We start from the raw sequence: 27,807 nt of genomic DNA on the forward strand, positions 1-27,807 counted from the left end.
CCATACGTGGCCTCAAGTCACCCGGCTCCCCCGTGGATAGGGTGTCCCAGCCTAATCCCTAATCCGGGAGATAATCTGCCAGCCACACCTCACAGGCTGTGGCCTTCCCGGGAATAGGAGTGAACGGCTGGCCAGGGCGTGGCCAGCGGCTCTTCATTAGGTTGCTGCTCAGTCTTTCCTGCAGGACCCCTGGCGCGGGGAGATCAAACCACATCTGCTTACGGCTCACTTTCGAGGCCTGTGGGCTGGGGGCTGCTCTGCCCCCCGCCCCCACACTGTCCGTGAAGCGGACATGAGCCAGCTAGTCAGGGAGTGACTACTCGTACCCCGAGCCCGGCGCGCCACATTCTGGGGCGCTGGTAGAGGGACAGTATCACCGTTATGACGGCCAGCTGAGCCATCTTTCAGGGGATGATTCAGTCCCTTGGGCCCCATCATCCCACAGCCGCAGCAGACACCTGGGAACCGTCTCCCCAGCTCTCTGACATACGTGTTTCGTCAAGTCCTGGCGTTCAGCGGTGGTGTACTGGATCCAGGAGGCATGCGTTTTAGCTTGGGGGGTGGGGTGGGGGGAGGTGCCTCCAGCTTGGCCCCGCCCCCAGGGCCAACGGCTGTTCCTCTTCACCCTGCTGCGGCATCACTGGCCGGCCGTGCCTGCCACGGTGTCGCTGGTGGATTCCCAGACCCAGACCGGGACGATGGCAGCGACCCTTCGGGGTCCTGTACCACGTGTTCCGCTGCCACCGACCACCACGTTTCCAGTGCTTCTTCCTGACGTCGCAGCTGCTGCACCCGCTGAGGCTGGTTCTGAACCTCCAGGCTGGCCTGCCACAGCTCCGCCAGCAACAGCCAGGCCACCCGACCCGCTGCCTCCCAGTGAACGGTCGGGACATTCAGCTCCAGCAACTCCAGGGCTTTCTGGATGTCCTTCGGAAGTGGCTTCACTCCACCCCAATCCTCTGGGGCATCCACGTAGCCAGATACGCAGCCGCAGGATACCACTGGGAGGTGCGGGGGGGGCTGGGGGGTGCACATGTCCTCCATCCAGGACCGTACAGAGCCCTGGGGGGCCGTACTCGCCTTAGCCTGCTGCTCCGCCACGTGTCAGCACTGAGCGGTGGAGAAGGGAGGGTTTCGGTGGTGAGACGCCCAGTTGAAAGAACACACAAGGAGCCGACAGGAGGAGGACATGGCCGGTGCCAACACGATCGGAGAGAGAGTGTCCTGTGCTAGGGGCCCGCACGTGCTTTACGCATGTCAGAGAACAGTGGCGGCTTTGTGCCGCACATGCGTGTTGCAATAAGCTGAATCGTCAGTACGTAAGGTATGCGCAGGCGCCCTGCTACGTTAGTGAAACTTCCTAATTCCGGGGTCCTATCCCTAGCCGTGAGCCTGGATCACGGCCAGACCTGGGACCTACACCCAGCCTGTCTACAGCCCAGGCTCCTGATCCATATTCTTTCAGTGCGGGAGAAAGGACAGGGCACAGTACCTAGGGTCTGAGCAAGGTCAAGGGCGTATGTGAAGGCCCCACCTCTTTGCCCCATCCCCGCCTGCTCTGGCACAAGACCTGACTTGTGGGCAGGTTGTTGGGCAGCTCCCCATGGGTGGCTCCCAGCCTCCCAGCCCCCTTCTCCCTGTCCTGTGCTCCCAGCCTCTTGTGGAACAAGATGGGATGGCCTGTCTTCCCCTAGCCAGTCAAAGCTCTTACCAGATAGATATCATCATTTTGGGGCAGCTAGACCCAGAGAAAGGTGGGCCTTGGCCTAGAGTTACATAGCTAATGGGGACAGACTCCTGTCCCCAGCCCAGGCCCCTACCCACTCTAATAGCATATTACTCAAGCAAAACTCCTGTCAGAGCACACGACCTCCCGAGAAAGGAAGAGGCCAGTCAGAGCTGTAGGACAGGAGTAGCAGAGAAAAGCCCCACTGGGTGGTCCTTGCAGGAGGTTCTTGCTGCAGGGGCCTCTCTTCTCCAGGACCCTCCAGCTCCCACGGACACTCCCCATCGTATCCCAGCCCTAGCTAGGGCCCTGCCTTCAGCCAGCTACGGGTCTGGCAGCAGCACCCTCTCGCCCTGTCCCAGCCCTGGTCTGGAAACTGGGGTTGTCTCTAGTTCATATGCCTGAGAGCTGAGTGAGGGCAGCGGGGAAGGAAATGATTTGAGGACAGGAAGTAAATTAGCCGAGACTGGAAGTCAGTTTTTCATCGTTTAATCTACATTCATGGAATTGGGGGTCAGAGACGAAGGAAGAAGATACCAAGCCCTATGGGCTCCAGTCTGGGTAAGGGGACAGGAGGGGGCAACCAGAACACAAAAAGCAAAGGACACATAGTGTGTTCACAATGAGCTGTGATAGTGACAGTGCTAGGGAAGCCCCTGGGGAGGAGGCCGTCTCCGGGGTGAGGATGGAATGGGCGGGATGGGAGAAGGCTTGCAGGAGCAGCCGGCCCCGGGGCTGGCAGTAAAAGCAAGCGGCCTTGCTTTCTAGACAGTTCCACTGGGGAAAGCTGGCAAAGCTGAATTGCACAGGATGAAAAATTTGGGGACCAAACATGACACAATTTAAATGTCAGGTATGTGAAAGGGCTGGGGAGCCAGAAAATAAAAAGAGACAATTAGAGGCGCTTTTGGGAAAAGGTCCGGCATTAGGCTGGACGGGGGCCTGGCAGGCCTGGTGTGGAGAAGCGTGCTTGAGTTCTGAGCTGTAAGAATGACAGCAGGGGCAGGGAAGAGGGGGCGCGGTTTCAGAGGCACCACGGGCCACCGAGCTGACAGACTGGAACCTGAGGGCATGTGGATGAGAGAGAAGGAGGGAGCGAGGGTCTTTCCTCTTTATCTTCCCTGGGGGTTGGGGCCGGCTGTGGTGTCCTGAGCAGAGACAGGGAAATCAGAGGAAGGGGTGGTTCAGGGCGGAGGTCAGGGGGTGGGGGTGGCAGAGGCTGAGTTCTGAGTGGGCTAAATGAGTCAGAGGTGTTGGGAGTCCACCAAGGGGAAACTGGGTTCTGGGGGCGGGAGAGAGCTCTGAGCTCAGCAGCGGTTGCGAAAGCCAAGGGCAAGATTGAGCTTACTGCAAGGTGGGGGTGCAGACAGGGCACCGAGGAGGGACCTCGAATCTCTCCTACGTGAAGGGCAGCTTTTCTCTAGGCCTGCTCTATCCAGTATGGCGGCCACTCATCACGCGTGGCCATGGGGCTCTCGGGGTGGGGCTCGTCTGAATTGAGACATGCTCAAAGGTGAAACGTAAAAAGGTAAAAAAGACCAGATTCTGAAGGCAATAAAAAAAAGGGGAAATGTAAAAATGTTTCATTAGTATTTGTATATTGATTACAACTTGAAATGCCACTATACGGGGTTAAGTAAAACATATTACAAAAAAAAAGAATTTTACTTTTTAATTGCTTCTTTTTTTAAAAAAATGTGTCGACTAGGAAGCGAAAAATTACACATGTGGCTTGCCCCATACTGGACAACACTGTTCTAGAATATAAATTCCACAGGACATGGAGTAAGTATTGAGGGGGAAAATAAAGTCGGGGCGGGGGTGGAGGCGAACATTTGCAAGATGCTGCGCTCCCCAAGGTGACTAGTTGCTGCACTGCAGCTCTTGTCAAGGCATGAATTAGCTCCCACGCTGAGTTGCCCACAGATATTTTTCCTTGCCCTAGACTTCCTGTGAGAGGAGTTTCTGCAGAACCCACTGTGAGAGACAGTGTTTTAAAGAGACAATGATAAGCCTGGGAGGTGACTAGATGGAGGCCAGAGAGCAAGCAGGACGACCAGGACAGAGGTAGGGGGGCCGCAAAAGCAGAGGGTGGGGTAGTTGCTGGGGGTCTGGGGCTTCAGAGGGGCCAGAGGAGCTCAGACCCCCAGGAACCCCCGCTGGCCGGGCCGTTGCCCCCCCTTGGCAGGGCTTACTCAGGAGGCCGCAGGCGGTATCGGAAGCGCACGTCGTGGCTGGGCTGTGTGGTGCCAAAGCCCCAGCGCTGGGGGTCCACGGGCGGCACAGGGGTGTCAGGGTCCACCAGCTCCAGGTCGAAGTGTGTGATCATGAGCAGGACAAAGAGCTTCATCTCGCTGAGGGCCAAGAACCTCCCAGGGCAGATGGAGACGCCCGAGCCCCAGGGCATGGTGTAGTGGTGGATCTTTTTGCCTGCCTTGTAGAAGTTCACTTTTCGGCTGCCATTGGGGTTGAGGAAGCGGTCGTACTTGAAGGCAGTGGGCTCGGGGTGGATGTCGGGGTCCATGTGCACTGAGAGGTAAGGGAAGAGGGCCACGGTGTCCCCATTGCGGAGCTGGTACTTCTCCCCACTGGCCATCTTCAGGATATGGTCACCATTCACGACCCTGAGGAGGGTGGGCGCAGCCCGCAGCCGCAATGTCTCCTCCATCACGCTGTCCAGCACTGGGGTGTGGTGCAGGGCGCTGACTTTGAAGCTGAAAGACCGCCCAGTGTCCAGCCTGGCCTCTCCCAGGACCCGGGCAGCCTCCTCTCTTAAAGCCCGCATGGCTTCTGGGTGCTTCAGGAGGAACAAGAGGGCCCAGAAAGAAGTAGGCCCCGTGTTCCCCTGGGAGGCCCAGAGCATCATGAAGTTGAACTTGTCCTGCATGGCTGGGGCTACTCCGTGCTCCTTCAGAAACTGAAGCATGTAAGATACCCAGTTGCTTACGCCATCCTTCTCCAGGTTGTGTTTCACAGAGAGCATCTTGTGAAAGAGACGCTGGAGCCGGCCCACTTCTAGCCACTCCCAGGGCCCCAGCAAAGAGTAAACAAACCTGGGAAACAGACGGTCAAACTTGAGAAACTGTGTAAATAGCTCCTCTGCCTGTAGCAAGTCCTGTTCCTTATTCTTTGTGTGGCCAAACAAGCTCAGGTAGCCGGCCTTGAACAAGGCGTTGTAGCAGAAGTGGAAGAGGCCATCCTCATGCCAGCAACTGGCATCTGGACTCTGGCTCAAAGGCCCCAATATAACTAAAGACAAGCTGTCCAGCATGGTTTCGTTGAGATCCTCCAAGCCATCTCCCGTGAGGTGCTTGCTGCTGGCCAAGTGTATCATCTGGTGGTCTCCCGGCACCGCGCGGTATCCGAATACCTTTAGTACCAGTTTTTCCGCATACTCCACAAAGTCTAGTTTTCTCTGTGCATCCTTGAGGATGGGGCCAAAGGAGAGGGGGTCCATGACAAAGGTGAAGTACTGGCCACCAAGCTGCACCGTGAACACGTCCCCGTGCTTGGTCCGCATCTGCTTCAGGAATTCAAACATGTTCTTCCTGAAAGCCATGGCATGGCCCAGCCAGGGCACAGAGCCCTTGTCCAGAGGGGGTTCTTGGGGCCTGTGCTGCCGGAGCAGCCCCAGCAGACACAGGTACCCCGCAGCAGCCACCAGCAGGATTCCGAGCACAAGACCCCAGGGCACCATGGCTGTGCTCTTCCGGGTTAAGCTCTGGACACACCGTCCTCTGGGTGCTAGACAGCTTTTGAAAGGCCTTGACAAGTTGGAAATAGACAGGTCTGTGTTCTTGGACCTTGCCCTGCGGCTGCATGTTACAGCAAATAACCCTAGGAAGACAGTGTCTGGGAGTGGATTTAGCTCTTGCTGGAGCCTGGTCATGTGAGAAGAGGAGGTGGGACCAGGAGGAAGTTCAGAAGGAGGCTTCTAGCTATGGCCACAACACCCTCACCAGCTTTGGGCTTTGCTCTGACCTTTTCAGACTCAGTGTCAGCATTTTCTCTACAAAGCCTTCCTGGACCCCACTCCATGACTTACCAACCCTTGACATACCAACCCTTCCTACCTTTATTCACTCAGGCATTTACTTACTCATTAATTTGCTATCTCATTCAGCAGAAATGCAACAAACACTTACGAAGTTTACATGTCTACCCCTTCTTCATCTTTTGAAGACCCATAGAGTCTCCCAGACTGAGGACCGTGCAAGCAGAGGCTCAGACTTCAGCTTCTAAGTCTCTCACCCAGGGCACTGCCACTCACCCAACCGGCTTGCATATTTCCCTAATGAGGACAGACTGAGAAAGCTGTCATTATGAAATGTCAGAGATGGTAGCAATTTTAAACTAATTGCTTTCTTTCAAAATAAGGATCTAGGCTCAGAGTGTCGTGGGGACTTTCTCTCAGGTTGGGTCCCTGCCAGCAGGCTCAAGAAGGAGAAAGCTGTCCCACTGATTCTTGGGCTTTAGTCAAACAGTCTGGCCCATTGGTGCAACAGATGAGGTTTAGACTCGATTCAACCAATTCTGATAAACCTTAAGTGAGTCTAACTTCCTAAATGACCTGCAAACAGGGACTGTGTCTCCTCAGACAGAGTAGGATCTCCACATGCTCTCTTGAGTGAGCTCCCTTTGCCTAGTAGAGCAACCCTCTACAGGAAGTGGAAACACCCACACTCCGCCTCCGGGAAGTCCTCTCTGATTTCTCAGGGCAACTGCAACGAGCACCTCTCCAGCCCTAGAATCTAGTCAGAAACCGTGGCTAACTCCAATGATCTGAACTTTCTTTTTAATGGGCGGCAGCATCATCTTATATGCATTCTCACCTTTATTCACTCATTCACACCCACTCATCCATTCAACACATATTTATTGGGCATTTTCTGCCAGAAATTTTGCTACGATCGTGAATGAGACAAAGTCCTCGCCCTCTTGGGGGGAAAAGATGACAAATCATTGCTCAGAAAAGTATATAATTAAGCTGCGTGAAATGCTGCCGAAGAGGCACGGAGCGGGAAGTGGGTGGGGCACCAGGAAGCAGATGGTCATTAAGTGGAAGACGCCTAGGCCAGGTCAATGTGTGTTGTGCGTGACGGTGGTGTTACAGGTGGAGGTAGGGGTGTGTGTGGGTGTGCTGCTCAAGGCACGCGGCAGCGGCGTCCTGAGTACAGGGTGTATACTCGCCCACTTTGGGGCTGATGGGGCTGCAGAGCTTAGAGGAAGGGAAGAAACTCAAGCAGGGAGGGGACTCCACAGGCGCAGTGCGGATTCGGGCTCGGACCCATCACGCTGCACTGAACCCCTGTCACACCAGCTTGTCCACCCACCCGGCGCCGCTGAAGGGTGGCCCGATGGACCCGCAGTGATTACTGGCTCTTCCCCGGGTGGAGGCTGGACTGCTCCGGGGAACTCCGCGCGCGCGGCTGCTCTCCCGGCCGCTCCGGGGAGAGCCAGGCCGGAGATCCGCAGCGAGCACCGCGAGCCCGCGCGACACGCTCAGCCTTCCGACCCTCGCCGCCGCGACTCCGCAGGAGGGCAGGGGGCAGGGTTACGGTGGGGAGCAGGGTGGCCTGGAAGGATCAACGACAGTCAGAGGCGGCCTCCGGTCGTGCTAGAGCGGCCGCGGACCCGAGGCCGGAGCGGCGGTGGCGCACGTCTGGCCCCGCGGCCTCCGCGATGGCATCTCCGGGCAGGCGGTGCGGGCCAAACCCCGTGCGGTGGGTCCGCGGGGCTTCGCGACCGGGCGCCGCCTGTCTGCCAGTTTGTCTGCCGGGCTGGGGCTGGAGAGGGACTTGCGGAGGGGGCCTCCCTCTCGTTGCGTCCGACGCGCGCGCTAAGCGAAGCCACCGCTGCGGCCCCCACTCCTGGGAGTCCTCGTAAGCCCTGCACCAGCGTTATTTCGGTGTCCTTCAACATTTTTGTTTGTTTCTCACCTTTTTTTGCACATTCCATGGTGGTGGTGATAGTGGGCGGATGGGAGTTGACTTTTCCAGACAGGGCTCAAGCGAGTCTGGTCGCGTCCAGTCTCCTGTCTTCGTAATCCGTACCTGGCCCAGAATATTGAGCAATTGACTACCGACCAGAGGGTTCTGTTTACCTGCCGTGGTTCCTGTTTGGGGTTCTCTGTGGGTTCCGTAGCCCGGTCGCCCTTCCTAGCCCCTACTCCCCCAACCCCGAGTCTTGTTTGCCCTTTGTTCCAGTTCTAGATGATATTGCCCACTCACCCCATGCCTGCCGCTTCTTGCCCACTCACTGCCTTAGCCCCCGAATGCAACAGCAGTACCGCTGAAATGAAGATACAAGTGAGAAATTATTTCACTGTGTTTAGGTCATATAATAGTCTCATTTAAGGTAGGGATGGACTGACGTATGGCTCCTTGACCTTCCTGGCTTTCAGGTTTCCTCCTTTTTTTTTCCCGGGAATTGGGTGAAAGCCCTCCATGGCAGCTGGGTTTGACAGCCTGGCCCCGGGGTTAACTATCTTCTACTCGCCATCACATACAACAGTGTTAACTTAAAAATAAAAAGCCGAAAGGAGAGACAGTAAGTGTTTGAGACCAAAGAATAGCTATTTGAGAAGCACTAATTTGGGCAGAAACCCAAGCAGTGTTCAGATGATGCGGTGAAGACAAGTTTTTGTTTGTTTGTTTGTTTGTTTTTTAATGAGAAAGATGGGGATTAGTTACATGAATAGAAGAGACTGAATATACAAATAATGGCCAGACCATATAGAAAAATAGAATTCTTACCCATAATCTGTAGCAACCAGTCCAGGAAGCCAAAATAACCCCTCTACCCCCAAAGAACGAGAATGTGATGAATGTGCTCCCCCAACCAATCACAGAAGACGCTCTGCTCTAGCCACCCCCCCCCCCTTTTGCTGGTTTCCAATCAGCATACCTGAAGCCTTCCCTTTTTTCTGTTTAAAGCTTTCCCACTTCTCTGCCTGAGTTCGAGTCTCTGCCAAATACGAGTGAGAATGGCGGACTCCCTTGCTGTAATAAGCTTTGCATAAATAGCCTTTGCTTGCATTTGGGCTGTCTTTATTTCCACAACTCTGTTTAAAAGTTTAACTTCCTGACATGCTGTGCAATGCTAGGAAAGCCATTTCCTCTCTTGAAGCCTTACTTTCTTCAACCAAAAAACTGGTTTAACATTTATTCATTATTTTATTCCTGGCACTTTAAAGAAATTGGGCTCTAAGAGCCCACTTCGCAGGGGCTGGACCTGTCGGGGCGGGCAGCAGGCTCCCGCTTCCAAGGGGGAAGGACGACCTATCCTCATTGGTTCGGCTGGGCCCTGTCCCTTCTCCCGAAATCCAATGGAATGAATACTGCCCTTTTAGCTCCGGCCTTAAGACTCCGTCCCCTTTCGGAGGAGGCCATGTGGACGGGCAGAGCGCGGGACCCACGACTCAGAACCGGGAGGCTGGGAGGGAGAATGAAACTTATTTCGCGCGCGGACCCTGTTCCTCAGGCTTGTCTCGCGGGAACTAAAAGGAGGAACCACAGAGATGCGCGGTCCTCCAAGATTACTAGAGGGAATTTCGGGGAAGGTCTAGATTGGCCGTTCGGGGTGTTGAAGGACTTCCGGCGCAGCCATTGTTATCGTCTAACGTCCGAGGGTTTGGGGTGTGAGCATCGGCGAGTGGTCGGCACCACCTCTGCTCGCTGCGAAGCCGCAGCGGCCACGCAGAGCCCACGGTGAGCGGGTCTGGCCTGGTCTGAGAAGGACGGCAAGGAGCCGCGGGCAGACGAGCGCGGCTCCTGTTGCCGCACCGCGGTCCTCACGCCAGCCTCCGCGCTCCACTCGGTTGCGTCGACAGGGGGCGCTGGAGGGCCCGGGGCGTTGGCTGTAGGCTCTTGGCCCGCTGGTTTCTCGTCCCCAGGACAGCCTCCGGCTTACTCAGATTGGGTACTGACACAAAATCGAATGCTGACAGCGAGGTCCTCAAAAAGTTCTAACGGCGCTCCAGGACGCGCTGTCGACAGGGAACACGCCCCGTGGCCGCGCCAGTCCGCTCTTGCCCTGGCGGCAGAGACCCCGGCCCGACCCCTTGGGCTGTGTATGATTTAACGCTTTTGCTGCCTTTTCAGGTGGTCCCAGGAAGTCAGTCGATGATCACTTTATTTATTCGCCTGGCCTGCTGTAAACCCAGTCTGGAAGTTTATTACTGTCCCTAGAGCAGTCAAAGTTTTGAGAATACTGAAATGTTTTTTTTTTTCCCCCCTCCAAGATGGAGGCTACTTAGTCTGTAAATTTGGAGAATGTGGACCCCTGGATTTGGATTGGCCCATTTAAATGTTTAAAAAACTCATGACAAGTCATATCCATCAAGCGCCTAATATGTGTCCCATGTTTAGCGTATAATTTCCTATGTACAGTATTGGAAATGTGGGAAGATTTCTTGACAAGGTCTCTTCACATCCTTTATTTCTCATTACATTCTCTTAACTTTTACTCATCGCCATAACCTAATTTTTAACGTTTGTGATCAGATTAAATTTTTGGTCTATGCTATTGGTGAAGCGTGTTGGGTTGTGATTTGTTCCCTTTTGGGCCTTTATTTATGCTTCAGGTCTATAGCTGTGGTTTTCCCCATAGGAAAGTAGGAAGGAGCGTTTCGTAGGGTGGCCTTTGCAGCTGTTTGTTGTACTTGCAGGTGATTTACTTTTCACAGATTGTCAACTGTACAGATCAAACCTTTTTGCTTAAGTCCTTTTGTTTAATCTGTCAGTTTTATTAAGAATCCACTATCTTTATCACAAAGATAGGACAGTATCATGACTTAAGAGAATTAGAGTACACGACTGTTTACTCAGTAGGAATCGCTGCTTTTTTTATCCTAGGACAGAAACTCCATGGGTTTAGCAGTATGCCTGTTATCTCACCACTGTGAGATGGGCATTGCCACTGATACAGGGCAATGACTGACGAATGGTAGTAGTTCAGGTAGCCTCAAAACAGGATGGGTCAGATGTTGGGTGCAGGAGTTACGGTCAGTAGAGGTATTGTTACTAATGCTTCTTACTTTACCTTTAGCTCCTGAAACTTACCTTTCTCCAACACTGGAATAAGAGAGGTCAGATGATGACAGCAGTGTCCTTAACAGCAAGGCCCCAGGTGAGCTGGGTTTCCTCTGCCTATGCACGTAGTCACGTGTGTGTAGGTATATGTACGTGTGTGTATATATTTATATACACACACACATATATATGCATGTATACTTTTATATATGCCTATGTAAATATACATCTATGTATAAATTTTATGCATGTATAAGTATATACATGCATATATAAATATGTAATTTTATATATGCATGTATAAAATATGTAAATTTCCTTTCTCATTGAGATCTAATTAACAATACAAATCTGTACTGTATAGCTTACTTTTGTGAAATCTCTACACCTGTATGACTGTCATTCATGTTAAGACATGGAACATCGGTACCTCAGCAGGCTCCCTCATGCACCATCCCAAGCAGTCCACCCCAAAGTTAGCCATTATTCTGACTCCCGTTACTATTTATTAATTTTATTTGTTCTTGAACTTCATATAAAAGGAATCATTCAATGTGTACCATTTTGTATCTGCCTACTCTGGTTCAACATTATGCTTATGAACTTTACTCATGTTGTTGTACTTAGCTGTTCTTTTTTTTAATTGCTGAATGCTTTTCCATTATATGATTATTCTACATTTTATTTATTCATTCTTTTATAGATGGACATTTTGATCATTTTCAGTTCTTGATTACTATGAAAAAGAATGCAGTGAACATTCTTAAATATCCCTTTTGGTGGACACATGCATTCATTTCTCTTGGGTGTACCTTTAGGAGTCACATTGCTAGGGAATAGGGTATATACATTTGGTTAGTTTTAGTAGCTGCTGCCCAGCAATTTTCTGAAATGGTTGTTCCAATTTATACCTTTATCAGCAGTATATGAGATTTCCAGTTGCTCCACATCCTTGCTAACACTTGTCGTTTTTCTTAATATCTCATTGAGGCTTTTAAATTTCCTTTTCCCCAATAGGCAGTAATGCGAAGCACTATTTCATGTGTTTGGGCTACATGGATCTCCTCTTATGTGAAGTCCTGTTCAGATTTTTTTCCTCTTTTTTTCATTACATTGCATGTCATTTTTTTCCTCCAAGTTTTTAGTTTTTTTATTATGGATATGATTTCTTTGTCAGTTATACATATCATGAAATATCCTCTCCCGTTCTGTGGCTTGCTTTTTCACTCTGAGTGGTGTCCTTTAATAAACAGACTTTCCTCTAGCCTATCCCAAGAATTATTTTCTATGTCTCTCTAACCTCACTGCCTCTGCATGTGAGTAGAGAGTCATTGACAAATCTGAGAGCTTTGTGCCTGGAGTGGTTGGCAAGGAGACAAGAATGAGGGAATAACTGGGATGAAAGTAGAATAAGGAAATGACAGTAAAATGAGTAGCCCAAATAATCACCCAACTATATTATAAAATGGGGAGGGGCTTAGAGATAAGGTGTGAGCCATATCCAGTTACGTTAGTTCTCCTTTTATATATGTACTTTCATGCCGAGGACCAAGCCCAGCTCCTATATAGTAGTCTCTTTGGAGGTCACATATGTTCAAAGCTCATAGTAGAGATGTGTTTGGTTCTAACTGGGAAAGTATGCTGAACTCTGGCTGGCTTTCTGCGTTTAGTTTATGTCCTCCTCCTCTATACCTTCCAAATTTCACACAACTCAGACTCTGGAGGGTCCCAATACTAAATAAACCTCATTGTAGGTGCCCTTCCCAGGCTTCCAATGGACAGTTTTGATCATCACCAAAGTCTTCAAGCCGAGAGACCAAGACCTTTTTGTTTCAGGAATCATTGACTTTTGAGGATGTGGCTGTGTACTTCACTGAGGAGGAATGGGCCAGCCTGGTACCTGCTCAAAGGGCCTTGTACAGGGATGTGATGCTGGAGAACTATGGGGCTGTGGCCTTCCTAGGTAAGGCCTCTGTCGCTGGTCTCTACCTGGGCCTTGAGAAGTTCAAGGGCTCTCTTATAACTATTAGCTGACCCCAAATGGCAGTGTCAAGAGTTGCCAGGTACAGAGAGCTCTGGAGTCCGTCTGACCTACAAGAAGGCTTTCCTTTTCCATCATAAAAGCTACCCTCCCTCCCTACCTGCCTTAGAGGTGATTCTCTGGGTACAGCAGGGCCTGAGCTATATTTTGGTACCCTCACCCTAGCATTGAACTTCCAGATTATCTCGAGAGGACTCAGCCCCTTAGGTTTCCTGTGGGGATTGCTCCTAGGAGCCATGGGTCTGTTTTCCCACAGTGGGCATTTTCTGTCCTCTAACAAAGAGGGTAAGAAATTTTGTTTCCCTTTAAGTAGAAATTTGCATCCCAAGGTGTTTCAGGCTCCTTCGGGAGCACTATCCTGAGGCTCTTTCCCAAGACCCCTCCCCGTACCTCATTAGGGTGCCACTGGCTCAGTTTACCCGAGAATTACTCTCCTCACCTCTGGCTCTTCTTGCAGCCATGGGCTGAGATTGACCTCTGCGACTGTTCATCTTTGTGTTGTGTCTTCTTCCCCTCAAGCAGCACCATCTACTTCCAAACCAGCTCTGATCTATCAGCTGGAACAAGAGAAAGAGCTGTGTTTCACTGAGCCACAGGGAGCCCTGAGCAGGAGAGCAAGCCTTGCAGGTGAGTTAAGCAAGGGCTACCCTTTCCAGCTCTGTCTTTTTCTTTGTGTTTATTTCATCAGAATTAAAGATGTGCATTCTCTGTGCCCAGCATCATGGAGTACATCGGGCTCCTTGATCGCACTGTGACTGGTCTGTTATCCATTGTTTCCTGTCCCTTTAAACTGTAATACACAACATCCTTCTCCAGTATTTCAGAAACTGGGCTACTTTTATCGCTGGGAACGTGTGGAAACATTTTTCTAAATATTTTACTGGTTATATGTGATCACTTTTTTCCAGTTTTCCCCAGTTTTACAGATTTGATAAATTTAGTACAGTATTATTTTCGTGTCCACTAACCAACAGAACAAATAGAAAAATTTATTTTTGTTTTTCATGATAATGTATTGAAATGTTTAAATCTTTTTTTTATATTGAAATACTTTAAGGCAGATTACAGATATTATGATTTTCCTCCCCTTTAGGATACATGTCAAAAATAAGAAGATGTACCTACTTAGCTAAAATAATATCACATGCAATAAAATTAAAAATTCTGCAAAATCATCACTTATGGGAAGACAGGACAAAGGCTTAATTCTTTACCTTTTATTACCAGTTTTCAAAGTAAGGAGTTGCTGTAAGAGCCATCTTAAATGTTGTCAAATGTGTATTTTCCTTTTCTGTAGACACATGGATGTTCATACATTTAATGTTTTACAACTCATTAAAATTATTCATATTGGCATTGACTCTCATGTTCTTTTTTAAAAACTGCTTTGTTGAGGTGTAATTCACAAACTATACAAGTCACCTATTTAAAGTGTACATACAGTTCAGCAGTATTTAGTATATTCAGAGTTGTGTAAATATTATCTCATTTACTTTTAGAACATTTTTGTCACCCAAAGAAAGAAACCCGGTAGCCATTAGCAGTCACTCTGCATCTCTCCTTCCCCCATGCTATCAATTTTATGTTACTACTTATTTACTTTCTGTAGTTTCTATAGATTTACCTATTGTAGATATTTGGTATTAACAGAATCATTGGGATATGGCCATTTGCAGTTGGCTATCACGTAACATGTTTTCAAGGTTCTCTCATTTTTAACGTGTACCAGTACTCCATTGCTTTTCATGTGTGAGTAAAATCTATTAGATGGATAATACCACGTTTCGCTTATCCATTCATCAGTTGATGGACATTTGGATTATTTCTACCAGTGTGCTATTTTTAAGCTACTAAATTTGTGATAATTTGTTATAGCAGTGATATTAAACTATTATAGTTGTTTCTTTAAAAGTTTAACTTGCTAATGTTATATAGAAATACAAGTGATAGTTTTATTTTGAGTTTATAACCATCTCCAAACTACTAATTCTAATAATTTATATTTCAATTACTATAGACTCAAATCATCTACAAATAATCACAGTTTTATTTGTCTTTCTAATCTTCATACTTTTAATTTATTTTTATGGTCTTATTACACTCGCTAGAACCCTTCATACACTGTTGAATAGCGGTGATGTTAGTGGGCATTGTTGCTTCATTCCCAGTCTTAGTAATTTCAGCACTGGGTATGATCTTTACTCTTAAGTTTTTATAGCCTTTATAAGGTGAAGGGAGATCTGTTTTTTACTAATTTAGTAAATTTTTCTCCTTAATTTATAATTAAGAAATAGAAGAAGGTTTAATTTTATCAAATGCTATTTTAAGTGTATTGAGATGATCATATGCTTTTTTCCCTTTAATCTGTTAATGTGGCCAATTACATTGCCAGGGAGAAAGAAAAGAGGCTGTTGTTTTGACAGTGTTTTCAAATATCCCTTGTTGCCAAGAAAGACATTCCTTTTGGGGGGAGAGTTTTGGGGGCTTATTCCTTTCACTTCCTGTCATGCCTCTAAATGCCACCCTTATGTAGGTGGGCCTTTCTTATCCTTCAAACCCAACAGAAAATGTAGCTTCCTGTTCGGTGAAGTCCAGAGATGACCCTGATCCAACTCAACCCCATGCACATCATTCTGTTCCCTTTGACTAGAATGCCACCCCTTTCCCCATTGCCCCCTTGGAGAACTCCTCATCTTAAACACTCAGCTGGTTCGGAAGTTCTGGAAGCCTTAGCTCACCTGTTCAGGCAGGTTTAATTCTTCCTCCTCTCGGTGTCAAGAGCAATCTGCTCGTTCCTTTCTGATAGCTCTATTCATATTACTTGTAGGCAGACGACTGCAATCTAGTCATCTTTGTCACCCTAGCCCCTTACACAGATCTTGGCACATAGGAGATACTTAATGTTGAATCTAGAAGTGAGTCAGTGAAATGATTTCTGCCGTCAGTAGATACAGTATATACTGGACGGTTCAATGATTTTAATATTAGTTCACTCATCAAATATTAAGTTCATTCTCTGTGCCAGGCATCAGGATAGGTGCCAAGATTCTATCTGTGAATAAATTTGTCATGGCATCCATCGTCCTGTGCTCAGGAAAACCCATGAGAAGGTAGGCAGCATTGTATAGTGGAAAGCAAGGACTCCAGCAAGAAATAGTTTCATGAATCTTACCCACACTGTAAAGAAATAGTTTCATGAACCTCAGCTGGCAGTAAATGGGAGTGGAGTGGGACTTGCTCAGGTTAAGGTCTATAAAATGCCTTGACGAGATTGCTGAACTGGAGCCTGTTATGAAGTTGGGAGGCTCTCAAAGCATAGTGGGCACATAGCTGCAGATCTTCCTGGTGAGGAATGGGTGGTGGGATCAGCTGTACTCATTGCCTTGAATTTGTCTTAGCTCTGCCTCCACCCTTGTGAAGCTGGGGCATTGCAGTAGCTAGGAAAAGCCCGAGGCTGACTCGAGGCAGAGAACAGCTTCTATGCGGAATGTTGGCCACACGGTGGTGCTATTCACATCTTCAGATCCTCATCATTTAAAAAGTCAAATCCTGCTGGCCATTCTTGAAGCTCAGTGCATTTCCTCTTTGGTATTCCTTCTGAGGAAATCACTGTCCATGACCGGTGAGAGCCATTTAGGATACCCATTATCTGAATTCTCAGAGTTCGTCTTCAGATCTTGAACAACATCGTCAGCTAAACAGGGTCTCCTGACCTTGAGAAGAAGCAGTTGGCATTAGGAAGCATGTTGAGCTGATGCTGCCATTCCTTCATTCCCTAGATTGCTGCTCGGGTACAGCAACGAGGTAAGAGAACTTTCACAGCTTTATCGAGGCCTGTAAGAGCAAAGCCTTGGTAAGGGTAGAAGAGGAGAGAGCTGTCACTCGATGAGCACCTATTACGTGTTAAGCTCCTTACATTCATTGTCTACTTAAAACTTTCTAGTAACCTTCATGAGGCAGGCATTATTCCTGTGTTATAGATGAGGAAACTGAGGCCGGATGGTACATTATTTATCCAAGGTTACACCAAAAGTAGTGAAATTCAGTTTTGTTTAAATAATAGCATTTATGAAACAAAATAAATACAGAATAATATATTAATTTAAATGAACATCTATTGCCATATTTTTATGTTTAAGTAACAACACATATAATCATTTGTTATATATTATGGGAATTTTGGGGTATGAGATGGCTTTTGGAGGGCCTGGATTGGCTCTCTAAGAGCATGTTCTCACCCACTGAACCTGTATCACTGAATTTTTGCCACAATAATGCTGTGTAACAAACCTCTCCAAGACTCGGTGGCTTCCAGCCACAACGTTTATTCTCATGCCTGTGGGTTGGCCGGGCTTGGCTCCAAGCAGTGGGTTGGGTTTAGGTCTGTCCCACGTGTCTGATTCCAGGGCTCTGACGAGGACAGTGGCTACCCAAGGCTTATTCTTTATGTGGTGACCCGCCAGAATGAAAACCAAACAAGACTGCTCCGGCTTCTGTTTGCTCACATCCTGGTGGTCAAAATGAGTCCATGGCCAGGCCCAACAACAGAGGAGCAAAGATACATGCTCTGCTCACAGCAGGGAAGGGGAGCAAATACTTGCTGAACAAAAGTGACCTCAGCCCCCTTTAAGAGCTTTTTGTGGGCCCCACCCCTTGACTTCCACTAATTCTTCATTGGTTGTCCCTTTTGCAAGTGAGGTCGTCAAACAGATAATTTTTTGGCTGAGTACACTACTGCCCCCTAAAATAGAGGGGTTTAGTGAGTGAATAAAAAGAGAAAATGTAAACTGGATGTTAGCATTCTCTGCTGCAAAGAAAGTTTCTCTTCGTTCATGGATTTAGGAAACATTTTTGACAGTTCACCATGAAACAAGCTCTGTTCTGGGTATTGGAATTTATACAAACCTGTTACATGGTTTCGGGAACCCGGGGAGGTGGGCTGGACAGGTACGATGGTTCTTGTTTGTCAGATGAGGACTCCGAAGCCAGTGAAGGAGAAGTTGTTTTACTGAGTACCCTGCCTTGTAAGCAGCAGATTCGGCACTGAGCCCCAGGCTTCTGTCTTATTCCTTTATTCAAAAGCATTTACTGAGTTGCTACTTGGTGCTTGGCAAATGGAGACAGAAAGCTCCTTCCCCTAGGGAGTTCAGGGTCCATAAGAGAAATTAACAAAACATTTATAATGTCGTAACTTCAGGGAAGGTGCTCTGCTGAGTTTTCAGGATAGAGAGGATTTGGGGGTGGAAGTATTCAGGTTAGAAATATGTCAAGAAAAGGCTTTGAGATGGAGGGAACTGCACTTAAGGTTTAGAAATGTGTAAGAGGCCTGAAGAGGTCATCAGAGATCAAACTTTGAAGAACCTTGAAAGCCACGCTGAGGAATTTGCATTTAATCTTGAGAGTTATGGGAACAGGCCTATGGCGGGTCCATGGTTACATTTTGGCAGTAACATACAGGATGGATTGATTGGAGAGAAAGTAGAGCCTGGAGGCTAATTCAGGGGTCCCTGTAACAGTACTGTGAGTGGACAGAAGTTTGAGCCAAAGAAGTGGCAGTAAGACTGGATAGAAGTAGAGATTCCAAAATCATTTAGAATGGCTATTTGGACATTAGAGCCAAGGAAGAGGAATTGCTTAGCTCAGCAGCACTCAGCCCTGGCTGTGCTTTAGAATGAACTACGGTGCTTAAAAAATGTACCGATTCTCAAGCTTTGGAAACCTTGGTTCAGTAAGTCTGGGTTGGAGTCAGCATGGAAGCGTGTTAAAGAGTGGGCCAGTGGGCTGCTCTCTAGGATACCAATTTATAAGGCACCCTAAAATGTCATTAGAGCAGATGGGAAATCTGAATCCTTAGAAATGCTGAAGGTAAAGGTAGATTCACTTCTAATGATGTAGGAAGCGCCCTCTGGTGGACATGAAATATTCCTCACTGGCACCAACCTCTCAGTGGAACAGTTACCTACTGGTAAGGTCTACTGTGTAGCCAGAAGCCCTACCAGCAACCAGGAGCAGCAACTGCCAGGTAGCCAAATTCTGCAAGTAAGTAATGCATGGAGTGCTGCTTCCAAGAAAGGAGGGATTTATTGACTAAATTAAAAACCCTTTAGGATAGCTTTTACGAAGTTGTCTAGTTAGGAAAAAAACACAGGATAAAACTGAAGCAGGCCGAGGTGTGTAGTTTTAAATAAGAGTGGTCAGGGAAGGCTTCATCGAGGAGGTGACACTTGCACAAAGACCTAAAGGAGATGAGGGAGCAAACCATGAGGGAACTTGGGCATTCGAGTCAGAGGGAGGAGTAAGCACAAAGGTCCTGAGGTGGGGGAGTGCCCGAAGCATGCAAGACGCTGCACGGAGGAGAGTGTGACCTGGAGCATGGCGAGTGAGGGCGCAGGTGGTGAATGAAGTTAGAGAAGCGGTGAGGACGGTGAGGACCGTGAATGTGGAAGGGCTTGCAGGCTCCTGAGCGACGTGGGATGTTACTCAGACAGACGTGGAGCCTCTGCGAGGCTTTGAGCAGAGGAATAGCAAAATCCAAGTTATATTTCTCAGGAATTCTTCTCAAAGGTCATTTTATTCTTGTGATTAGGGTGGACTAAGTTATACGACAGTCACAAGTAATTGTCAATCTTAATGCCTTAACATGTAGATTTTCTCATTTCCGTATCTAATAAGGGCTCATGGGGCTTCGCTCATCACAGTCTCCCAGAGACCCAGGCTGACAGAAGCTCCATCCCAACATGTGCTTACGTGCTTTTCAGCACTGCGTAGGAGAAGGAACGTGGCCAGTCAAGCACTGGCTTTTCTGGCTTTTCCCCAGAAGTGATATCACTTCTACCTCCATCTCATTGGTCAAAGCTAGTAGCAGGACCACACCTAACTTCAAGTGGGGTGGAGCATCCTAACCATTGTCTGAAAGATGGGGAGCCAGATGTTGGTGAAAAGCTCTCATGACTACCATGATTCAGCTTCTTGGAAGCAGCCTTACAAAATCTCCATTTCAGCAGAGGGCTCTGCATGGCTAGGCAGTCGTGTGTGTGTGTGTGTGTGTGTGTGTGTGTGTGTGTGTGTGGTGGAGGCGGGCGGAGTTTAAGGGAGGTCCTGTTTTCCTAGGAAAATAGTTAGACCCAAAGGTATAAATCACCTCTTGCAAAACCAAGTTTAGCTCAAAACTTTAAAAAGATACTTTTTTCACTCTTATTAAGTGTTTGAGGCCCACGGGGCTGAGTGTGATTCAGCGCTCAGTGTCAAGCTAGCCCGTTGCCCACAGTGCCAGCGGCTCTGCAGGAAAGCCCCGTGAGGGGAGCGGAAGGCGGAAGGCCTTCAAAATCTTTTTATTTTGGTTGTTGTCTGTTTTATACAGATAGATAATAAGGTGGTATATACTTAAGTAGCTCGTAAATATGTAATAGATGCATTTGAAAATGTATTTAAAAACTTATCACAGCTTATATGGATAGTCAGAACTAAGTTTGGAGCCTGCTGGTATAGATTATGAGTCCTTTGAGGTTAGAGATAGTATGTGTTAATTTTTGTTTTACTTAGCTTTTTTTTTGAAGTTTAACATACAGATGGTGCACATAGCATAAGTATTAGAGCTTGATAAATTTTCATCTAATTGGCACTGACATCAGTAGTAGCCAGATGGAGAAACAGGACACAAGCAGCACCGCAAAAGCCCCCTCCCAGGTCCTTCCCAGCCATGACCTTTCTCCTGGGCAACCCCGCTCCTGACTCCCAACAGCAGAAAGAGCATTTCCTGTTTGTGCACTTCCCATAAGAAGAATCATACGTTGGCCTATTTTTGTGGCTTCTTTCCCTCCACACAGTGACTGAGTGTAGTTGTAGTTCATGAATTCCCGTTGCTGTAAAACACTTCATTGTGTGAATGCATCACTACTGACCTATTGTTTCTACTGTTGATTTTTGTGTTGCGTGCAGTTTGGACCACTGCAAATAATGCTGCTGTGAGCATTCTTGCACATGGCTTTTGGTGCACATGTGTTGGGTACAAGTCTAAGGGTAGGTTTGCTGGGTCACCGAGCACGTGGATATTTAGCTTAGTAGAAAGCCAGAGAGTTTTCTAACACGATGGGACGTCTTACTTGTTCTTGACATTCAACCCAGCGCAGGCTGTGTGCCAGACGTTCCCGGGATAAACGCATGGGCAGTGAGGAAGCAGGGGGACAGGGAATGAGAAGCGCATGACACAAGTCATCAGCGTTGCAGACGTGTTCAGTCACAGTCGCAGGCACGGCTCGGTGGAGGAAGATGTCACGGAGGCAAATTGTCACATCTAAGATACTGTGGATAGAGTGGTCTGAATGACAGGATTCCAGCGCTGGGCGGAATCAGGGTCAACCAGGACTTAGAAAAGAAAGGGAGGTTGATTTTATAGGCCGATCCCGAAGGGCAGGCGGAGTCACTGCCGATCTGGGGTGCGTTCCCCGCTCGGTGCGTCCGGAACTCGGGTTTTATGTGCTTCCCCAGCTGTGGTCATTCCCGGAGCACTGACCGCTCACGTGCAGTCTGGGCTACTGACGTGGCAGGTGGTCACTGACGGTGGGTTCCCACACCCACTGTCTGGGCGTCCCCTCAGCTGGGCAGAGAATCAGGTCCACACGGTGGTGCTGAGCTCGGGAGTCTGGCTTCAGAACATGGAGTTTTCACTCTGTTCTTATGTGACACTTCGTGTGGCTGGGCCAGGTCCTGGAGCAGCTTTTCCCAAGTGTGTCCCATGGGTCTCCAGGCTGGTTTCTCTGAAAAAGAGCTCTGCATCCAGTAAACCGGGGAAAAACCGGATCCCTTCCTTTAAAATGATTTTTATCTACAACAGATGTATTCTGCAGAACACCACAGAGCCGTTAGAAAACACTGAAGAACTTGTCTCTCTTTACCTCTGTAGTACTGTTTTTCAACTATACTCAGCGGATATTAGTGAAGTAAAGTTAGCGATTCGAGACCACCGTTAGAACAATTAAAATGGAATAGAGTAGAAAAAAATCAGAGTGTACCACATGTAATGATAGTTTATGGAATGTTTTAGTTACATTTATACGTACGTTTTGTGTAAAGGGTCACAACATGGAAGGTACATCTTATGTGGGTTGCAGTCAAAACAGGAGACTGAAAACACCGCATCGTCTCCCCAACATCTGGACAAAGCACTGAAAACGTGGTGCCGTCCGCCCCCTCTGCCTTCGCGCTCCCCATCCAGTGCCCGGATTCTGCGCCCCCTCCCGCCCCCTGTGCGCGGACCAGCTGCAGTTTTCAGCACTTCATCCTACCGCCCGGTCCTTACCAATTTCTTCTTCCTCTCACGCTCTAGCAAATAGGTTTTGGTTTGCAAAATTGCTTATTGACTATCCACCCTCACGAAAGTCACTTCAGCTCCCTAATGCTCAGTTTCCTCGTTTGTAAGATGGTGCTAATAAATTTCCTTAGGATGGTTTGTGATGGTGACATGAAATAACTCACAGAAAGCATATGGAACATAACGAGGACTGAAAAACACTTTCCCTTGGGTCTGTTCTCTCCCCACCCCCCATGTGCAATTTAAGGAGACTCTCTAGGCCTTTGCTCCGCTTAAGAAGCACTGTTACCAGCGACAGCCTCAAAGTGTTCTGCAGCAGGGGACTCTGGGGATATCCGTTTCTGTCCATCTAATAATGATTCTTGTTAGTTTCCATCTTGGAGGGTAATATTTCAGCCCGGCTCCCAGATTCTGTCAGAGTGCCCTACTGCTGACTCTGCCTACAGGCTCTTAAGAATCTTGAGATCCAAATGTTGGGCTACTTAGGGACACAGGTCTCAAAGAGGTCCAGGCAGTGGCTGAAGGTCACTCACTTGTTAGCAGATGGGCCAGCCCCCAGTTCCAAGGCTATGGACTCCATTCCCAGTGCTCTGTCCCACCAGGAGCGTGCAGACCCATGGGTCCTGCGGAGACTGCCACAGCCCACCTGTAGGTGACACAAGGCACTGTCTGCTTATCCATAGCGGAGGGGTTGGTATCAGTCACTCCAGCTACTTAAACACTGATTAGTTCTAAAGCAGAAAAACTGTTCCTGTGCTCAACAAATTTTCCCTCCAAACTACCCTTGGGGACCGAGCCCTAAGGAGGCTATGAGATGCTAGTTAAAAAGACTTGTCTTTCTGAGAGTTTGCAGGGAAGGAGGATACAGCTTTGGAGATTCTCAGCAGGCCCCTCTGAATTACCTCTGGCTAGCAGAGCGCCGCCTCGCCTTGGAGGTGGGATCTGGTCAGCACGCCCAGCCCCTGCGCAGCGCCCCTCGCCTCCTGCCTGGGCTCATCAGCCCGCAGCGTGCGGTGCGGTGCGGTTCCTTCCTGGCACCTGGGCCGCTGCTTCAGGCGGCTGCTGCTGCCCTGGCGAGCACGGGGCAGGGGCTTTTATTGTGAAAGGAGCTCCTCCCTCCTGCGCTTTCGGGGAAGTGAGGAGGCTGGGCCCGGACCTACTGCAGGGACTTTGCAAACTCTACAAAAGTCCCTAGCTCATCTTGGAAGCTCCTGGCTGCGGGAGGGCTCCCTCAGACTCACAGACCCCCTCGTGCCTTCGCCCAGACCTCCTCTAACCGCGCCACCCGCAGAGCATCCCCGCGCGAAACGCGCGCCCGGGAGTTATCGCGGGGCCACTTGGCCACTGGAAGACTGTGGACCCTCGGTCCGGGAAACCCGCATCCAGGAAAGCCTAGCGACCTGCTGCGCCAGGGACGGCCTGGGGGCGCCAGAGCAGCGGGTCCAGCTACCGCGGAGGACATGGTAGGAATCGCGGGAGGAGAGGCGCGGTGGAAGGGCGGGTGGGCTCCAGACAGGTGGCTGTGGGCAGCGCCCACTGTGGGCACGCGGAGCCTGGGTGGCCTCCGGGACCGGAATTGTTCCCCAAAAGTTGCATGGGAGCGGTGGCGGCTTTCATTTCTGCACCTAGGGCAGGGGGAGAATCAGCTTTGGGCTTCCCATAGTGAGGAGGGCCATAATTAGGGGGGCTTTCATTATGGATTCGCACACCCCAGCTGAACCGATAACCCACTCGTAATGCTGCACAAACTTCATCCAGTCCACAGGGCAGAGAGGATTCTGTGGGGCACCCAAATGGGTGAGGCGCCTTTGAAGTCAGAAGTGCATGTGAATTTTATATTATCTTCTATAGCTTAGTCGAATTTGAATATTAAAAAGTAATGCCTTACATTTATTACCATAGAATTAAGTTAGCTCTAGTAAGGTCCAGATACTGGCTCCCAGAATCCTTCCTCACTCTGCCTCTCAGGACCACAGGGCAGGTGTGGGAGTACTGGTCAGCCTGGGATGTCATTCGTGGAGCCGGGGACCTTGTGAAAGTCGCTCTTCCACTGATAGAGCTCACAGACACCAATGAGCAGGAAAGGAAGACCCACTGAGGACACGACCCAGGCACCGAGCTGCAGTCCACGTGTAGCCAGCCTCAGGAAAGGGCTGCCCCTGTGGCTGGCTGCCGATCAGATTTGTTCCAGGTAGAAGCTACCTGCAGCCCCCACCCACCTGCTCCTGCAGTGCCCTGCCCCGCGGGGTGTCAGCCACGGGGATGAGTTTGAGTTCTGAAAGAACCCACAGGGCTCTCCTGTCTGCTTCTGCGGCACACTCTCCCCGAAACTCACAGAGGGCCCAACTACCAGAGGTAGTTCTCAGGGAGTGCAGCGGTGGGCCTGGAGTTTGGGAGCGTCTAGAGAGCCCCATAAGGTGGAGGGTCTCTGGGAGAACAGCCCTCTGTGTGCAAGGGTGTGCCGAGTGTCCAGACCAGAGGCTGAGGGCTGGTGAGCAGGACCTGGGGGCCCAGGGAAGGTACCTGTGAGGCTCTGTGTGTGCCATGTGCATGCGTGCGTGTGCATGCGTGCGTGCGTGTGTGTGTGTGTGCCACTATCTCCTGCACGCCACCCTCTCCCTAATCCCTCTAGGTTTTCTTCTCAAAGCTGCTAAAGAGAAAGAAATAATGGAATCTAAAGGTCGAAGAAGGAGTGTAATCAAAGATACAGGATGTGAAACTGGAAAGTGTAGAGATTTTTTACTACAAAATTCCCTGTTCAAGGGCAAGAGTGTGCCGGAAAGGGGGGGGGCAAGGCCATCATTGGGGGACCATTTCTGGTGTGCGGGAGTCTCCTGGCTTTCAAGATCTGTGGCAGAGCCTCTCCGGCCCTGGGGCGGGAGGTGGAGTGCCGGGAGGGGAGAAGGCACCCGTCTTCTGTTCTGGCAGCCTCAGGGCACGTGGATGTGTGCGCTCTGCTGCAGTGTGGGCTTCCTGTCCCTGGGAGCCAGCAGTCTCCTGGCTTCTCACCATCCATCCATTCTGGGGTCTTACGTCAAGATTGCACTGTGTCAGGGTCCACTTGCCAGAGATAAAAGCCCAGCAGAATAGCCTTGGAGATCTCAAGGTTTCCTTTGCTTCTCCCTGAGAATAAAGGATCCCGTGATTCAGAGGCCTGGTGGCCCACGGAGCAGCCTGGGCCTGGCTGGAACCAGCAAAGGAAGGGCAGGGGGCCAGGGATCCTTCAGGAAAACTTCAGTTTCCTCCTCCGTAAAACGAGAGATTGGACGAGAAACCCACTGAGGCTCCGTTTAGCTCCGAAAATGGATGATGTGTGAATAGTTTTGAGGTTGGACTCCAACTCTAGGGTTGACCTCTTAGTACGGACAACTTAGAAGTGGTTCTCAGACCCGGCTCTACCTGCTCCCCAGACCAAACCCAGGTGGGACCCAGACAAAGGGATTTTTGTAAGGCTCCCTGGGTGATCCCAGCATATAGCCAGGACTGAGAACCATGGGCTACAAGGCCGAGGGAAGGTTGGGCCTCAAAACTATACTTCCCCAGGTGTCCCCACAGCTGCCACTCCTTGATCACGAGTTCTAAAGTAGGAGGTTTTGGTGAAATTCATCTGGGAAATGATACGTGCTGCATGCCCCTCTTGGGGAATCCTTCCATAGAGAAATCTCTCTTAACTCATTAAAACTGAGAGGTGAATATAGGATATGGAAGCCTTTATCCAGTAATTCCTTAACACCATCCTATACCGATCCAAGGTACATAAGAAGGGCAGGACTGGATTAGAAACATAAAGCTAAAAGTCTGGAGTCTTTAAATGTCATTTTTTGAAAGAGTAAACACTGAATCGCAAGACCCATGAAGGCATTTTTGATCATCCCGCAGGGGTGTGCATCTCTGCCAGGGCTTGCCCTGTATATTTCTAAAGCTAAGATTGAGACACTTGCTACTTTTCCTTATAATAATGGTGGGAAACTTCATGTGTGCCAAAGACTCTGAACTCGGATGAAAAATACTGATAGAAGTTAAGACTGTTACTGTCAAATTGTTTAAACGAGTTTTCTCCCTGATTCTTGGAGGGTAAATATGTATATGGCAGCCTTCTGCCAACTTCCACAGGTAACCATGGCTATGGTTGTGATGTGTTTCCTACTCTGTGAGTATTATTTGAAAGAGTTGAAATTATATTGAACATTCAGTTTTACAACCTGATTCATTTTACTTCACTTTTTATCAAAGCACATTTCTATGCCTGCATCTCTAAAAAAAACCTTCATAGCCATACTTTTAATGCTCAGTACCAGGATTTTGATAATCATCTTCCTGCGTGTGGACTTTAGCTCATTTCCACTTTGGGACTGTTTTCAGTGGCATGCGGCCAGCTTCTGATTACCCACGGAAATGGGGACGTGAACGCTGGCTAAGTGGAAATCAGACAAGCTTGCGCGAACAAATTGCTTCAGCCTCCTCATCAAAGATTGTACTGCAGTCGCCCTTGAGGGCCCAGAGTGTGGCCGTGGGAGGCGTTTCCTCTTGTCTGTCTTCACTCTATGGTGTGGGCATGTCATTGGGCAGGCACGTGGGGGAAAGGGAGTCCCAGGAGAGCCACAAAGAGGTCAGTTCACCTCCGAAGAACCAAGAGCTAGAATCCCCGGAGTGAAGCTCAGAGGTGAGTCTCCAGAGAAGGAATGTGACTTCAGAGTCACTCGGAGCTGGCCTAGAGCCTAGGTCTCCTGGTTCTGATACCCTCCCTGCCAGCATTCAGGTCCCATCACAGACACAGTGGCCTTTTGATATATTTGAGGCATTCAGTGCGGCTTAGAGTGGTGGACAAAAGGCACGGAGTTTGAATTGAGAATGAGGTTTGTGCCAAACTCGGCTACGGTGTGGCTCTGAGTAACCACTGCAGGGCTCTGAGCCTCAGGCTCCTCATCTGCAAAATGGAGCATTAGTAACGGTTGTAAGAGGAGCAAATGGAATCACGGGGGCGAACACACTCAGTGTCCCAGAATGGAGATTTTAGGGAGGACCCACAAAAATGAGGTGTTTGTGTGTGCGTGTGTGTGTGTGTCAAGATGGTAAAGCAAATGGTAAGGAAGTCACTGAGGCGTCTCGTTCACTCTCAGTCCGGTGGGTGCTTTGGGACTCTTTTCTAAGTGTGGATCCAGTGTAGATAGATTCTATTCTAAAATAGTTTTCTTGCTTCTTTAAATCTCTCGCCTCACCAGGCAGGAATTACCTGGTCTGCGGTTCGCGGGAGATTTTGGCCGAGTCTTTGTTCCCCGGATCTTCGCCTTGGATCAGAAGGCAAGCCCCACTCAGCCTCAGGCCCTGAGGTCTAACGCTGGGGTGCCCCAGCAAGTGACCCTGCCGAGTCCCTTGGGAAGTGAGATGAAGTGAAACCGGTTTTGGAATCAGACCTAGGAAGCTAGGCATCCAGCCCCTGGAGCCTGTGGGGAATTTGATACCCTTCCTCTGTGGTCACGGCCCCCACCTGCAGCTCCTGCTACGTGCGTGAGCCAGGCTGTGCACCTAGCCAGCTGGGAGTGGAGGCGTTTAAACAATCCACTGGCCCCAACCAAGCAGACCAAGCAGGAGTCAGTCCAAAAACTGGATTGGAAGTATGTGTGTGTGTTGGGGGAGGGGGGGGGGGCAGAGGGGGCAGATCACAAAGAAATGAATTTCTTAGCTGTTTCAGGGGCCA

At 49.3% G+C, this 27,807-nt stretch overlaps 3 protein-coding genes across 6 annotated transcripts in view; 2 read left to right on the forward strand and 1 right to left on the reverse strand.

Annotated features, from left to right (window-relative positions):
• The first annotated feature begins 3,687 nt into the window (after window positions 1-3,687).
• On the forward strand, window positions 3,688-14,155 carry KRBOX1 (KRAB box domain containing 1). Of its 3 annotated transcripts, none has more exons than XM_016163277.2 (5): window positions 3,688-3,793; window positions 10,775-10,855; window positions 12,595-12,721; window positions 13,319-13,426; window positions 13,893-14,155. In XM_016163277.2, the coding sequence occupies exons 2-5, from the start codon at window positions 10,820-10,822 to the stop codon at window positions 14,003-14,005; spliced, it is 384 nt and encodes a 127-aa protein (XP_016018763.1). In that variant the 5' UTR covers window positions 3,688-3,793; window positions 10,775-10,819; the 3' UTR covers window positions 14,006-14,155. The 3 variants fall into 3 exon arrangements, with proteins under 3 accessions (XP_016018763.1, XP_016018762.1, XP_016018764.1); XM_016163276.2 differs by lacking the exon at window positions 3,688-3,793 and adding an exon at window positions 9,127-9,435; XM_016163278.2 differs by lacking the exon at window positions 3,688-3,793 and adding an exon at window positions 9,128-9,435 and having other exon boundaries at window positions 13,322-13,426.
• On the reverse strand, window positions 3,918-5,701 carry LOC107519986 (5-beta-cholestane-3-alpha,7-alpha-diol 12-alpha-hydroxylase). Its single transcript, XM_016163275.2, has one exon. The coding sequence runs from the start codon at window positions 5,613-5,615 to the stop codon at window positions 3,918-3,920; it is 1,698 nt and encodes a 565-aa protein (XP_016018761.2). The 5' UTR covers window positions 5,616-5,701.
• A 9,020-nt stretch (window positions 14,156-23,175) lies between the features above and the next one.
• Window positions 23,176-27,807, forward strand: part of GASK1A (golgi associated kinase 1A) — a 43,247-nt gene continuing 38,615 nt past the window's right edge. The window contains exon 1 of one of the 2 annotated variants that reach the window (XM_036219498.1): window positions 23,176-23,572. In XM_036219498.1, the coding sequence (XP_036075391.1) occupies window positions 23,570-23,572 (3 nt within the window). In that variant the 5' untranslated portion in view covers window positions 23,176-23,569. The remainder of the gene's footprint in view (window positions 23,573-27,807) is intronic. The other variant, XM_016163333.2, reaches the window with a different exon arrangement.

This window comes from Rousettus aegyptiacus, unplaced genomic scaffold (genome assembly GCF_014176215.1).
Source record: "Rousettus aegyptiacus isolate mRouAeg1 unplaced genomic scaffold, mRouAeg1.p scaffold_m13_p_4, whole genome shotgun sequence".
NCBI classification, from domain to species: domain Eukaryota; kingdom Metazoa; phylum Chordata; class Mammalia; order Chiroptera; family Pteropodidae; genus Rousettus; species Rousettus aegyptiacus.